Below are 13,184 nucleotides of genomic sequence, written 5' to 3'. Positions count from 1 at the left end.
CTGACGGCTCTGGGGAGACGGATGGCTCAGACGGCGCTGGGGAGACGGATGGCTAGGGAGACGGATGGCTCAGACGGCGCTGGGGAGACGGATGGCTCAGACGGCGCTGGGGAGACGGATGGCTCAGACGGCGCTGGGGAGACGGATGGCTCAGACGGCGCTGGGGAGACGGATGGCTCAGACGGCGCTGGGGAGACGGATGGCTCAGATGGCGCTGGGGAGACGGATGGCGCTGGGGAGACGGATGGCTCAGATGGCGCTGGGGAGACGGATGGCTCAGATGGCGCTGGGGAGACGGATGGCTCAGATGGCGCTGGGGAGACGGATGGCTCAGATGGCGCTGGGGAGACGGATGGCTCAGATGGCGCTGGGGAGACGGATGGCGCTGGGGAGACGGATGGCTCAGATGGCGCTGGGGAGACGGATGGCTCAGATGGCGCTGGGGAGACGGATGGCTCAGATGGCGCTGGGGAGACGGATGGCTCAGATGGCGCTGGGGAGACGGATGGCTCAGATGGCGCTGGGGAGACGGATGGCTCAGATGGCGCTGGGGAGACGGATGGCTCAGATTGCGCTGGGGAGACGGTGGCTCTGGCCGGATAAGGCGCACTGTAGACCTGGTGCGTGGTGCCGGAACTGGAGGCACCGGGCTAAGGATAAGCACCTTCCTACTAGTGCGGGGAGCAGGGACAGGGCACACTGTACTCTCAAAGCCCACTCTATACCTGATGCGTGGTACCAGCACTGGTGACACCGGGCTGAGGACAAGCACATCAGGATTAGTAGGGGGAGAAGATACAGTGTGTACAGGGCTCTGGAGACGCACAGGAGGCTTAGTGCGTGGTGCCGGAACTGGAGGCACCGAACTGGATACACGCACTACAGGGAGAGTGCGTGGAGGAGGAACAGGGCTCAGGAGACGCACTGGTAGCCTAGTGCGTAGTGTAGGCACTGTAGGTACTAGGCTGGGGCGGGGAGGTGGCGCAGGAAATACCGGACCGTGGAGGCGTACTGGCACTCTTGAGCATTGAGCCTGCCCAACCTTACCTGGTTGAATACTCCCGGTTGCCCGACCAGTGCGGGGAGGTGGAATAACCCGCACCGGCCTATGTAGGCGAACCGGGGAAACCATGCGTAAGGCAGGTGCCATGTATGCCGGCCCGAGGAGACGCACTGGAGACCAGACGCGTTGAGCCGGCCTCATGACACCTGGCTCAATACCCAATCTAGCCCTACCAGTGCGGGGAGGTGGAATAACCCGCACTGGGCTATGCACTCGTACAGGAGACACCGTGCGCTCTACTGCGTAACACGGCGCCTGCCCGTACTCCCGCTCTCCACGGTAAGCCAGGGAAGTGGGCGCAGGTCTCCTACCTGCCCTTGGCCCACTACCTCTTGGCCCACTACCTCTTGGCCCACTACCTCTTAGCCCCCCCCCAAGAAATTTTTGGGTGTTACTCACGGGCTTTTTGGGCTTCCGTGCCAGACACGTTCCCTCATAACTCCGGTTCCTCTCTCCGGTAGCCTCTGCTCTCCTCAGTGCCTCCAGCTGTTCCCATGGGAGGCGATCCCTACCAGCCAGGATCTCCTCCCATGTGTAGCAACCTTTTCTGTCCAATATATCGTCCCAAGTCCATTCCTCCTTTTCCTGTCCCTTACTCCGTTTACTCCGCTGCTTGGCTCTGGTATGTTGGGTGATTCTGTAACAGCTTCCTCCTTCTCTTCGGTTGAAAAGGAGGAGTATTGATCGAACCAAGGCGCAGTGGAGTTTGAACACATATTTATTAACGAAAAAACACGAACTTGAATAAACTAACAAAACAACAAACGGTGTAGACAGACCTAGACGACGAACTTACATGAAACAAGAAGAACGCACGAATAGTGAAAACAGGCTACACAAAAACAACGATGAACAAAACAAACCGAAAACAGTCCCGTGTGGTGCAACGACATACACAAACACGGAAGACAATCACCCACAACGAACACTGTGACAACCCCTACCTAAATATGACTCTTAATTAGAGGAACGCCAAACACCTGTCTCTAATTAAGAGCCATACCAGGCAACCCAAAACCAACACAGAAACAGAAAACATAGAATGCCAACCCAACCTCACATCCTGACCAACTAGCACACATAACAACTAACATAAATAGGTCAGGAACGTGACAGCCTCATTGCAAAATGTGTACAATTCTCCAGACACACACACCCAACACTAGTCTAGGGTGACAGGTAAGGTGGAGGTGATATGATCCTTAACTAGTCTCTCAAAGCACTTCATGATGACACAAGTGAGTGCTACGGATAGTCATTTAGTTGAGTTACCTTCAGTTTCCTGGGTACAGGAACAATGTTGGACATCTTGAAGCAAGTGGGGACAACCGACTGGGATAGGGCCACCCCTCATGTGCATGCACATCAACCTTATCCAAACAAACAGGCACGGGTCCAAAAGTGAAGCGCTGTCAGAGCTGTGCTGCTCTTGTAATACACTCCTTCTGCTTGTTTTCTGCACCGCACGTTTCTGTGTTTGGGGGGGTTAACACCCTCCTCCCTGCCGTTCCTCGCTGTGTGTGTGTTTGGGGGGGGGGGGGGGGGGGCGGGGTTAACACCCTCCTCCCTGCTGTTCCTCGCTGTGTGTGTGTTTGGGGGGGGGGGGGTTAACACCCACCTCCCTGCCGTTCCTCTCTGTGTGTGTGTTTGGGGGGGGGGGGTTAACACCCTCCTCCCTGCCGTTCCTCGCTGTGTGTGTGTTTGGGGGGGTTAACACCCTCCTCCCTGCCGTTCCTCGCTGTGTGTGTGTTTGGGGGGGTTAACACCCACCTCCCTGCCGTTCCTCGCTCTGTGTGTGTTTGGGGGGGTTAACACCCTCCTCCCTGCCGTTCCTCGCTGTGTGTGTGTTTGGGGGGGGGGGGGCGGGGTTATCACCCTCCTCCCTGCTGTTCCTCGCTGTGTGTGTGTTTGGGGGGGTTAACACCCTCCTCCCTGCCGTTCCTCGCTGTGTGTGTGTTTGGGGGGGTTAACACCCACCTCCCTGCCGTTCCTCGCTCTGTGTGTGTTTGGGGGGGTTAACACCCTCCTCCCTGCCGTTCCTCGCTGTGTGTGTGTTTGGGGGGGGGGGGGCGGGGTTAACACCCTCCTCCCTGCCGTTCCTCGCTGTGTGTGTGTTTGGGGGGGTTAACACCCTCCTCCCTGCCGTTCCTCGCTGTGTGTGTGTTTGGGGGGAGGGGGTGAGGGTTAACACCCTCCTCCCTGCTGTTCCTCGCTGTGTGTGTGTTTGGGGGGGGGGGGGTTAACACCCTCCTCCCTGCCGTTCCTCGCTGTGTGTGGCAGTCACACTATTGCAGGGGAGGATGAGGGACACACAGACATGGTTGGGGAAGCATTTCACGTGTGCACACACTGAGTATAGGCTTGGCACTCAAACATTGAAACGGGTCAATCCATCCATCTGGCATCCGTTTATGTAAACAATGTTGAAGAAAGATTAAGAGTGAACAGGAAAGAGAGAGGGGAGAGGGGAAGAGAGATGGAGGAGAGAGGGGAGAGGGGGAAGAGAGATGGAGGAGAGAGGGGAGAGGAGAAAGAGAGATGGAGGAGAGAGGGGAGAGGAGAAAGAGAGATGGAGGAGAGAGGGGAGAGAGAGATGGAGGAGAGAGGGGAGAGGGGGAAGAGAGATGAGGAGAGAGGGGAGAGGTGGAAGAGAGATGGAGGAGAGAGGGGAGAGGAGAAAGAGAGATGGAGGAGAGAGGGGAGAGGGGGAAGAGAGATGGAGGAGAGAGGGGAGCGGGGGAAGAAAGATGGAGGAGAGAGGGGAGAGGTGGAAGAGAGATGGAGGAGAGAGGGGAGAGGGGGAAGAGAGATGGAGGAGAGAGGGGAGAGGGGGAAGAGAGATAGAGGGGAGAGGGGGAAGAGAGATGGAGGAGAGAGGGGAAAGAGAGAGGGAGGAGAGAGGGGAGAGGGGGAAGAGAGAGGGGAGAGGAGGAAGAGAGATGGAGGAGAGAGGGGAGAGGGGGAAGAGATGGAGGAGAGAGGGGAGATGGGAGAGGGGGAAGAGAGATGGAGGAGAGAGGGGAAAGAGAGATGGAGGAGAGAGGGGAGAGGGGGAAGAGAGATGGAGGAGAGAGGAGAGAGGGGGAAGAGAGATGGAGGAGAGAGGAGAGAGGGGAAAGAGAGATGGAGGAGAGAGGGGAGAGGAGGAAGAGAGATGGGGGGGAGAGGGGAGATTGGGAAGAGAGACGGAGGAAGTTTGTCATTGGAGACTTCTCCCTGAGACCATAATGGTGCTTTCCATTGGGGGGATTAACAACAGTTAGAGTCCTGAGAACAACCCATTGGAACCCAGTGTGTGTACTGCAGTGATACATCACACTGTGGGAACCCACTGCCAAGCCTGTACCCTCTGTATTTAAATCACCATTGGACTGTTGATATATACTCCAGCATTGCAATCCATAACTCGTTTGGCACCATTCAATGCTGTTTGCTTCTGACTATAGCATATATTCATGATATATTCATGATTGACATGATTGACATGAAATCAATCAGCTAACAAACCAGGGAGAAAATGCAAGCTGCTATAGACTGCACTATAGACTGAACTATAGACTGCACTATAGACTGCACTTTAGACTGAACTATGGACTGCACTATAGACTTCACTATAGACTGCACTATAGACTACCCTATAGACTGCAATAGAGACCGCACTTTAGACTGCACTATAGACTGCACTTTAGACTGCCCTATAGACTGCAATATAGACTGCACTATAGACTGCACTGTAGACTGCACTATAGACTGCACTATAGACTGCACTATAGACTGCACTTTAGACTGCACTATAGACTGCACTATAGACTGCACTGTAGACTGCACTATAGACTGCACTATAGACTGCACTTTAGACTGCCCTATAGACTGCACTGTAGACTGCACTATAGACTGCACTATAGACTGCACTTTAGACTGCACTTTAGACTGCACTATAGACTGCAATATAGACTGCACTGTAGACTGCACTATAGACTGCACTATAGACTGCACTGTAGACTGCACTATAGACTGCACTATAGACTGCACTTTAGACTGCCCTATAGACTGCAATATAGACTGCACTATAGACTGCACTGTAGACTGCACTATAGACTGCACTTTAGACTGCACTTTAGACTGCCCTATAGACTGCACTATAGACTGCACTGTAGACTGCACTATAGACTGCACTATAGACTGCACTGTAGACTGCACTATAGACTGCACTATAGACTGCACTTTAGACTGCCCTATAGACTGCAATATAGACTGCACTATAGACTGCACTGTAGACTGCACTTTAGACTGCCCTATAGACTGCACTGTAGACTGCACTATAGACTGCACTATAGACTGCACTTTAGACTGCACTTTAGACTGCCCTATAGACTGCACTATAGACTGCACTGTAGACTGCACTTTAGACTGCCCTATAGACTGCACTGTAGACTGCACTATAGACTGCACTTTAGACTGCACTTTAGACTGCCCTATAGACTGCACTATAGACTGCACTGTAGACTGCACTATAGACTGCACTATAGACTGCACTGTAGACTGCACTATAGACTGCACTATAGACTGCACTTTAGACTGCCCTATAGACTGCAATATAGACTGCACTATAGACTGCACTGTAGACTGCACTATAGACTGCACTATAGACTGCACTATAGACTGCACTTTAGACTGCACTATAGACTGCACTATAGACTGCACTATAGACTGCACTATAGACTGCACTGTAGACTGCAATATAGACTGCACTATAGACTGCACTGTAGACTGCACTATAGACTGCACTATAGACTGCACTATAGACTGCACTATAGACTGCACTATAGACTGCACTATAGACTGCACTGTAGACTGCACTATAGACTGCACTATAGACTGCACTTTAGACTGCCCTATAGACTGCAATATAGACTGCACTATAGACTGCACTGTAGACTGCACTATAGACTGCACTATAGACTGCACTATAGACTGCACTTTAGACTGCACTATAGACTGAACTATAGACTGCACTTTAGACTGCACTATAAACTGCACTATAGACTGCACTATAGACTGCACTATAGACTGCCCTATAGACTGCAATAGAGACCGCACTATAGACTGCATTATAGACTTCACTATAGACTTCACTATAGACTGCACAATAGATTGCACTATAGACTGCACTATAGACTGCATTATAGACTTCACTATAGACTGCACTATAGACTGCACTATAGACTGCACTATAGACTGCACTATATACTGCACTATAGACTGCACTATAGACTGCAATATAGACTGCACTATAAACTGCACTATAGACTGCACTATAGACTGCACTATAGACTGCAATCTAGACTGCACTATAGACTGCACTATAGACTGCACTAAATACTGCACTATATACTGCACTATAGACTGCAATAGAAACTGCACTATAGACTGCACTATAGACTGCATTATAGACTTCACTATAGACTTCACTATAGACTGCACAATAGATTGCACTATAGACTGCATTATAGACTTCACTATAGACTGCACTATAGACTGCACTATAGACCGCACTATAGACTGCACTATATACTGCACTATAGACTGCACTATAGACTGCAATATAGACTGCACTATAAACTGCACTATAGACTGCACTATAGACTGCAATCTAGACTGCACTATAGACTGCAGTATAGACTGCACTATAAACTGCACTATAGACTGCCCTATAGACTGCAATAGAGACTGCACTATAGACTGCACTATAGACTGCATTATAGACTTCACTATAGACTTCACTATAGACTGCACTATAGATTGCACTATAGACTGCATTATAGACTTCACTATAGACTGCACTATAGACTGCACTATAGACTGCACTTTAGACTGCACTGTAGACTGCACTCTAGACTGCACTAAATACTGCACTATAATGAACTATAGACTGAACTATAGACTGAACTATAGACTGCACTATAGACTGCACTATAGACTGCACTATAGACTGCACTATAGACTGCACTTTAGACTGCCCTATAGACTGCATTATAGACTGCCCTATAGACTGCACTATAGACTGCACTATAGACTGCACTATAGACTGCACTATAGACTGCACTTTAGACTGCACTATAGACTGCACTATAGACTGCACTATAGACTGCACTATAGACTGCACTATATACTGCACTATAGACTGCACTATAGACTGCACTATAGACTGCACTTTAGACTGCACTATAGACTGAACTATAGACTGAACTATAGACTGAACTATAGACTGCACTATAGACTTCACTATAGACTGCACTATAGACTACCCTATAGACTGCACTATAGACTACCCTATAGACTGCACTATAGACTGAACTATAGACTTCACTATAGACTGCACTATAGACTTCACTATAGACTTCACTATAGACTGCACTATAGACTACCCTATAGACTGCACTATAGACTGCACTATAGACTGAACTATAGATTGCACTATAGACTGAACTATAGACTGCACTATAGACTTCACTATAGACTGCACTATAGACTGCACTATAGACTGCAATAGAGACTGCACTTTAGACTGCACTATAGACTGCACTTTAGACTGCACTATAGACTGCACTGTAGACTGCACTATAGACTGCACTATAGACTGCACTTTAGACTGCACTATAGACTGCACTATAGACTGCACTATAGACTGCACTATAGACTGCACTTTAGACTGCCCTATAGACTGCAATATAGACTGCAAAATAGACTGCACTTTAGACTGCACTATAGACTGCACTATAGACTGCACTATAGACTGAACTATAGACTGAACTATAGACTGCACTATAGACTTCACTATAGACTGCACTATAGACTACCCTATAGACTGCACTATAGACTACCCTATAGACTAAACTATAGACTGCACTATAGACTGAACTATAGACTTCACTATAGACTGCACTATAGACTTCACTATAGACTGCACTATAGACTTCACTATAGACTGCACTATAGACTACCCTATAGACTGCACTATAGACTGCACTATAGACTGAACTATAGATTGCACTATAGACTGAACTATAGACTGAACTATAGACTGAACTATAGACTTCACTATAGACTGCACTATAGACTACCCTATAGACTGCAATAGAGACCGCACTTTAGACTGCACTATAGACTGCACTTTAGACTGCCCTATAGACTGCAATATAGACTGCACTATAGACTGCACTGTAGACTGCACTATAGACTGCACTATAGACTGCACTATAGACTGAACTATAGACTTCACTATAGACTGCACTATAGACGGCACTATAGACGGCACTATAGACTGCCCTATAGACTGCCCTATAGACTGCAATAGAGACTGCACTTTAGACTGCCCTATAGACTGCACTATAGACTTCACTATAGACTGCACTATAGACTGCACTATAGACTGCCCTATAGACTGCCCTATAGACTGCCCTATAGACTGCAATAGAGACTGCACTATAGACTGCCCTATAGACTGCACTATAGACTGCAATATATACTGCACTATAGACTGGACTATAGACTGCACTATAGACTGCACTATAGACTGCACTTTAGACTACACTATAGACTGCACTATAGACTGCACTATAGACTGCACTACGGACGGAGAGAGATACATAAAGAAAGAGTGAGAGAGGGGGGAGGAGAGAGAAAGAGATAAATAAAGAGAGAGAGGGGGGAGGAGAGAGAGATATTGTGACAGAGAGATAGAGAGAGAGAGAGAGTAGGGGGAAGGAAAGTGAGCGAAAGAAAGATATTGTGACAGAGAGAGAGAGAGAGAGAGGGGGGAGAGGGAGAGAGAGAGATATAGTGACAGAAAGATAGAGAGAGAGAGAAAAAACAGAGCAAACTAGAATGCTATTTGGCCTTAAACAGAGAGTATACAGTGGCAGAATACCTGACCACTGTGACTGACCCAAACTTAAGGAAAGCTTTGACTATGTACAGACTCAGTGAGCATTGCCTTGCTATTGAGAAAGGCCGCCGTAGGCAGACCTGGCTCTCAAGAGAAGACAGGCTATGTGCACACTGCCCACAAAATGAGGTGGAAACTGAGCTGCACTTCCTAACCTCCTGCCCAATGTATGACCATATTAGAGACACATATTTCCCCCAGATTACACAGATCCACAAAGAATTCGAAAAAAATCTAATTTTGATAAACTCCCATATCTACTGGGTGAAATACCAGTGTGCCATCAGAGCAGTAAGATTTGTGACCTGTTACAACAAGAAAAAGGCAACCAGTGAAGAACAAACACCATTGTAAATACAACACATATTTATGCTTATTTATTTCCCCTTTTGTACTTTAACCATTTGTACATCGTTACAACACTGTACATATACATAATATGACATTTGAAATGTCTTTATTCCTTTGAAACATCTGTATGTGTAATGTTTACTGTTAATTTTTATTGTTTATTTCACTTTTGTATATTATCTACCTCACTTGCTTGGCAATGTTAACATATGTTTCCCATGACAATAAACCCCCTTGAATTGAATTGAATTGAGAGGGAGATAAAAAAAAAAAAGACAGAGAGAGAGAGAGATAAAAAATAAAAAAAGACAGAGAGAAATAATCTTACCCTGCCATGACGATGAAGAAATCCAGACGGTTCCACGTGTCGCCCAGGTAACAGCGACGGCCAAAGATTCCGAGGGCCATCATCTTCACCACCATTTCCACCGCAAAGAAGACATAGATGAACACGTCAAAGGCCTGGGAGAGGGGGAGAGAGAGGGAGAGGGGAGGGAGAGAGAGGGGAGGGAGAGGGGAGGGAGAGAGAGGGAGGGGGTAAAAGAGAGCAAGAGAGAGATGGGGAGAGAGGAGAGGGATTGAGGGAGGGAGAGGGGGTGAGAAAGAGGGAGGGGATGGTAGAGAGAGAGAAAGCGAGAGAGAGAGAGGGGGGGGAGAGAGGAAGAGAGGGGGCGAGGGGAGGGAAAGAAGGATTAAGGAGTGAGGGAGGGATTGAAGGAGCAAGGAGAGGAAGTGGGTGGAGGAAGGAAAAGAGGGTGAAAGTAGGAGAGAGGGAAGAAAGGATAGTCAGTTTATTGAGAATACCTGATTTCTCTCCATCTCCACATCTCTCCCTCCCAATCCACCTCCATATCACCCGTCTCCACCCTCCATTCCCTTCTTTCTGGAAACAGACGACTACTGTAATGAAAACTATTTGTTTGAACTGCAATCAGCGAAAAGCTTACAGACACACACGGCGCGCACGCACACACACACACACACACATCGAACCACGGTCCCTAATCAAGCAGCTAATTAAAACTGTATAAAGGCATCACCAATCTCTGCTGCTTCTGTTGTTGACATTAATATTGTTGTTGATGTTATTGTTGTGCTTAATTCATTCACTCCAACATTCTGTTTGTTGTCTGCTGTTTATTGCAGGGATTACAGAATCATTATTTGGTTCAAAGAGTGCTCGTAATTGTATTAAATTGAATAATGTACACAACATGATTTGAAATTGAACTGCATGATACAACCCATTCATTTGTTGATCTGAGCTGAAAGCATCTTTCCCCTCTAGTCACAGTATAGTTCACAGAGCTGGAGTCTCTATCTACTGATAGATGTTCAGATTTTATATCCACCTTAGGGGTATCGCAATCTGATCCTAGACCTGTAGTTAAATCAAGTGACAACTCTGTCAATCTTCACCTTTGACCTTTGTGAAATGGAAGCAATGAGCGAGGAGAGACCCTCAGTAAAGATCACCCAGGAGACAGAGTACCAACGATCAAACTAAATCATCCCTCCCTTGACATTTCGACAGGTTATTCCCTCCCTCTCCCTCTCTCTCTCTTTCTGTCCCTCTCCCTCTCTCTCTCTTTCTGTCCCTCCCTCTCCCTCTCTCTCTCTTTCTGTCCCTCCCTCTCCCTCTCTCTCTCTTTCTGTCCCTCCCTCTCCCTCTCTCTCTCTTTCTGTCCCTCCCTCTCTCTCTCTCTCTCTTTCTGTCCCTCCCTCTCCCTCTCTCTCTCTTTCTGTCCCTCCCTCTCCCTCTCTCTCTCTTTCTGTCCCTCCCTCTCCCTCTCTCTCTCTTTCTGTCCCTCCCTCCCTCCCTCTCTCTCTCCTTCTGTCCCTCCCTCCCTCCCTCTCTCTCTCTTTCTGTCCCCCCCTCCCTCTCTCCATACCTCTCTCTTTCTGTCCCTCCCTCCCTCTCTCCATAACTATCTCTTTCTATCCCTCCCTCCCTCTCTCCCTAACTCAGATTTGACAGGAGGGCTCAAAGAATTTCAATTCTTTTTTCATCTCTGAGGATTCAGATAGAGAAAGACTGACAACCCATTCACACAAACAAACAAGCACATACACACACACACATAGCTGATACGCATGGATGGAACCAATAGAGTGTAACTCAGGCTCTCTACATCACTAGCCCACCACAACCAAAATATCCCTGTCATTTCAAAACCATGAATGAACAAAACAGAAAGTACCAACAGTATGCACGGATGACTGTAAATCGCTTTAGATAAAAGCGTCTGCAAAATGGTACATTATATTATGATAAAAACAGACATAGCTAAAACTGTGTGTGTGTGTGTGTGTGTGCGTGTGCGTGTGTGTGTGTGTGTGCGTGTGTGTGCGTGCAGCGTGTGTGTGTGATACTGACCTGTAGTACCTTACAGCGGTCTGAAGAGCAGTCTATGTTCTCACAGGGTTGGTACATGCCCAGGGTCACACAGTTGAGTAATATCACCATTATACTGCAGCGCTCAAACCACGTAGAGGCACCAGGGTTAAGGATAATACACAGTGTAGAGAGACTGGATTAACAGAACATACAGACTGGATTAACAGGACAGAGAGACTGGATTAACAAAACATACAGACTGGATTAACAGGACAGAGAGACTGGATTAACAAAACATACAGACTGGATGAACAGGACAGAGAGACTGGATTAACAGAACATGGAGACTAGATGAACAGGACAGAGAGACTGGATTAACAGAACATGGGGACTAGATTAACAGGACAGAGAGACTGGATTAACAGAACATGGAGACTGGATTAACAGGACAGATAGACTGGATTAACAGAACATGGGGACTAGATGAACAGGACAGAGAGACTGGATTAACAGAACATGGAGACTAGATGAACAGGACAGAGAGACTGGATTAACAGAACATGGGGACTGGAGTAACAGAACATGGGGACTGGAGTAACAGGACAGAGACACTGTATTAATGGAACATGGAGACTGGATTAACAAAACAGAGAGACTGGATTAACAGAACATACAGACTGGATTAACAGGACAGAGAGACTGGATTAACAGGACAGAGAAACTGGATTAATAGGACAGAGAGACTGGATTCACAGGACATACAGACTGGATTAACAGGACATGGAGACAGAAATAGCACTATTTTATACAGTCTCTAAAATTAGGTTCCTGTGTCCTGGTTAATCATGTGACATGCCTGGATTTGAACCTTTTTTTCAAGCTTCTTCATAAAATTGTTCATTTTTCTTTTCTGTCAAATGGTCCAGCTTTATGTTGTGATTTATTCCTGAATTCTGTAAAAGCCTTAAAATAAAAGGTTAAACTCCAGGACATGTGACATGAGATAATTAGTATAATACAAACATCTAGAGATATGTTTTTTGCATTGGATGTGTCTCAAGATAGTTAGGTGGAACCACGTAGACACCAACAGGGTCCTATAATAACACTTTAGTTAGGTGGAACCACGTAGACAACAACAGGGCCCTTAATAACACTTTAGTTAGGTGGAACCACGTAGACACCAACAGGGTCCTATAATAACACTTTAGTTAGGTGGAACCACGTAGACAACAACAGGGCCCTATAATAACACTTTAGTTAGGTGGAACCACGTAGACAACAACAGGGCCCTTAATAACACTTTAGTTAGGTGGAACCACGTAGACAACAACAGGGCCCTTAATAACACTTTAGTTAGGTGGAACCACGTAGACAACAACAGGGCCCTATAATAACACTTTAGTTAAGTGGAACCACAGACAAGAACAGGGCCCTATAATAACACTTTAGTTAGGTCGAACCACAGACAACAACAGGGCCCT

General features: G+C 47.3%; 1 protein-coding gene across 1 annotated transcript; it reads right to left on the bottom strand.

The window, feature by feature from the left end:
* Positions 1 to 8,701: 8,701 nt before the first annotated feature.
* Positions 8,702 to 12,977, bottom strand: LOC129847397 (voltage-dependent T-type calcium channel subunit alpha-1I-like). Its single transcript, XM_055915179.1, has 2 exons — positions 11,740 to 12,977; positions 8,702 to 9,824 (listed from the first exon to the last, which is right to left on the bottom strand). The coding sequence occupies exons 1-2, from the start codon at positions 11,827 to 11,829 to the stop codon at positions 9,687 to 9,689; spliced, it is 228 nt and encodes a 75-aa protein (XP_055771154.1). The 5' UTR covers positions 11,830 to 12,977; the 3' UTR covers positions 8,702 to 9,686.
* Positions 12,978 to 13,184: the final 207 nt, after the last annotated feature.

Source organism: Salvelinus fontinalis, unplaced genomic scaffold, assembly GCF_029448725.1.
Source record: "Salvelinus fontinalis isolate EN_2023a unplaced genomic scaffold, ASM2944872v1 scaffold_0822, whole genome shotgun sequence".
NCBI classification, from domain to species: Eukaryota; Metazoa; Chordata; class Actinopteri; order Salmoniformes; family Salmonidae; genus Salvelinus; species Salvelinus fontinalis.
Note: the sequence above shows the minus strand (reverse complement) of the source record. Positions and strands in the feature narration are given on the sequence as shown.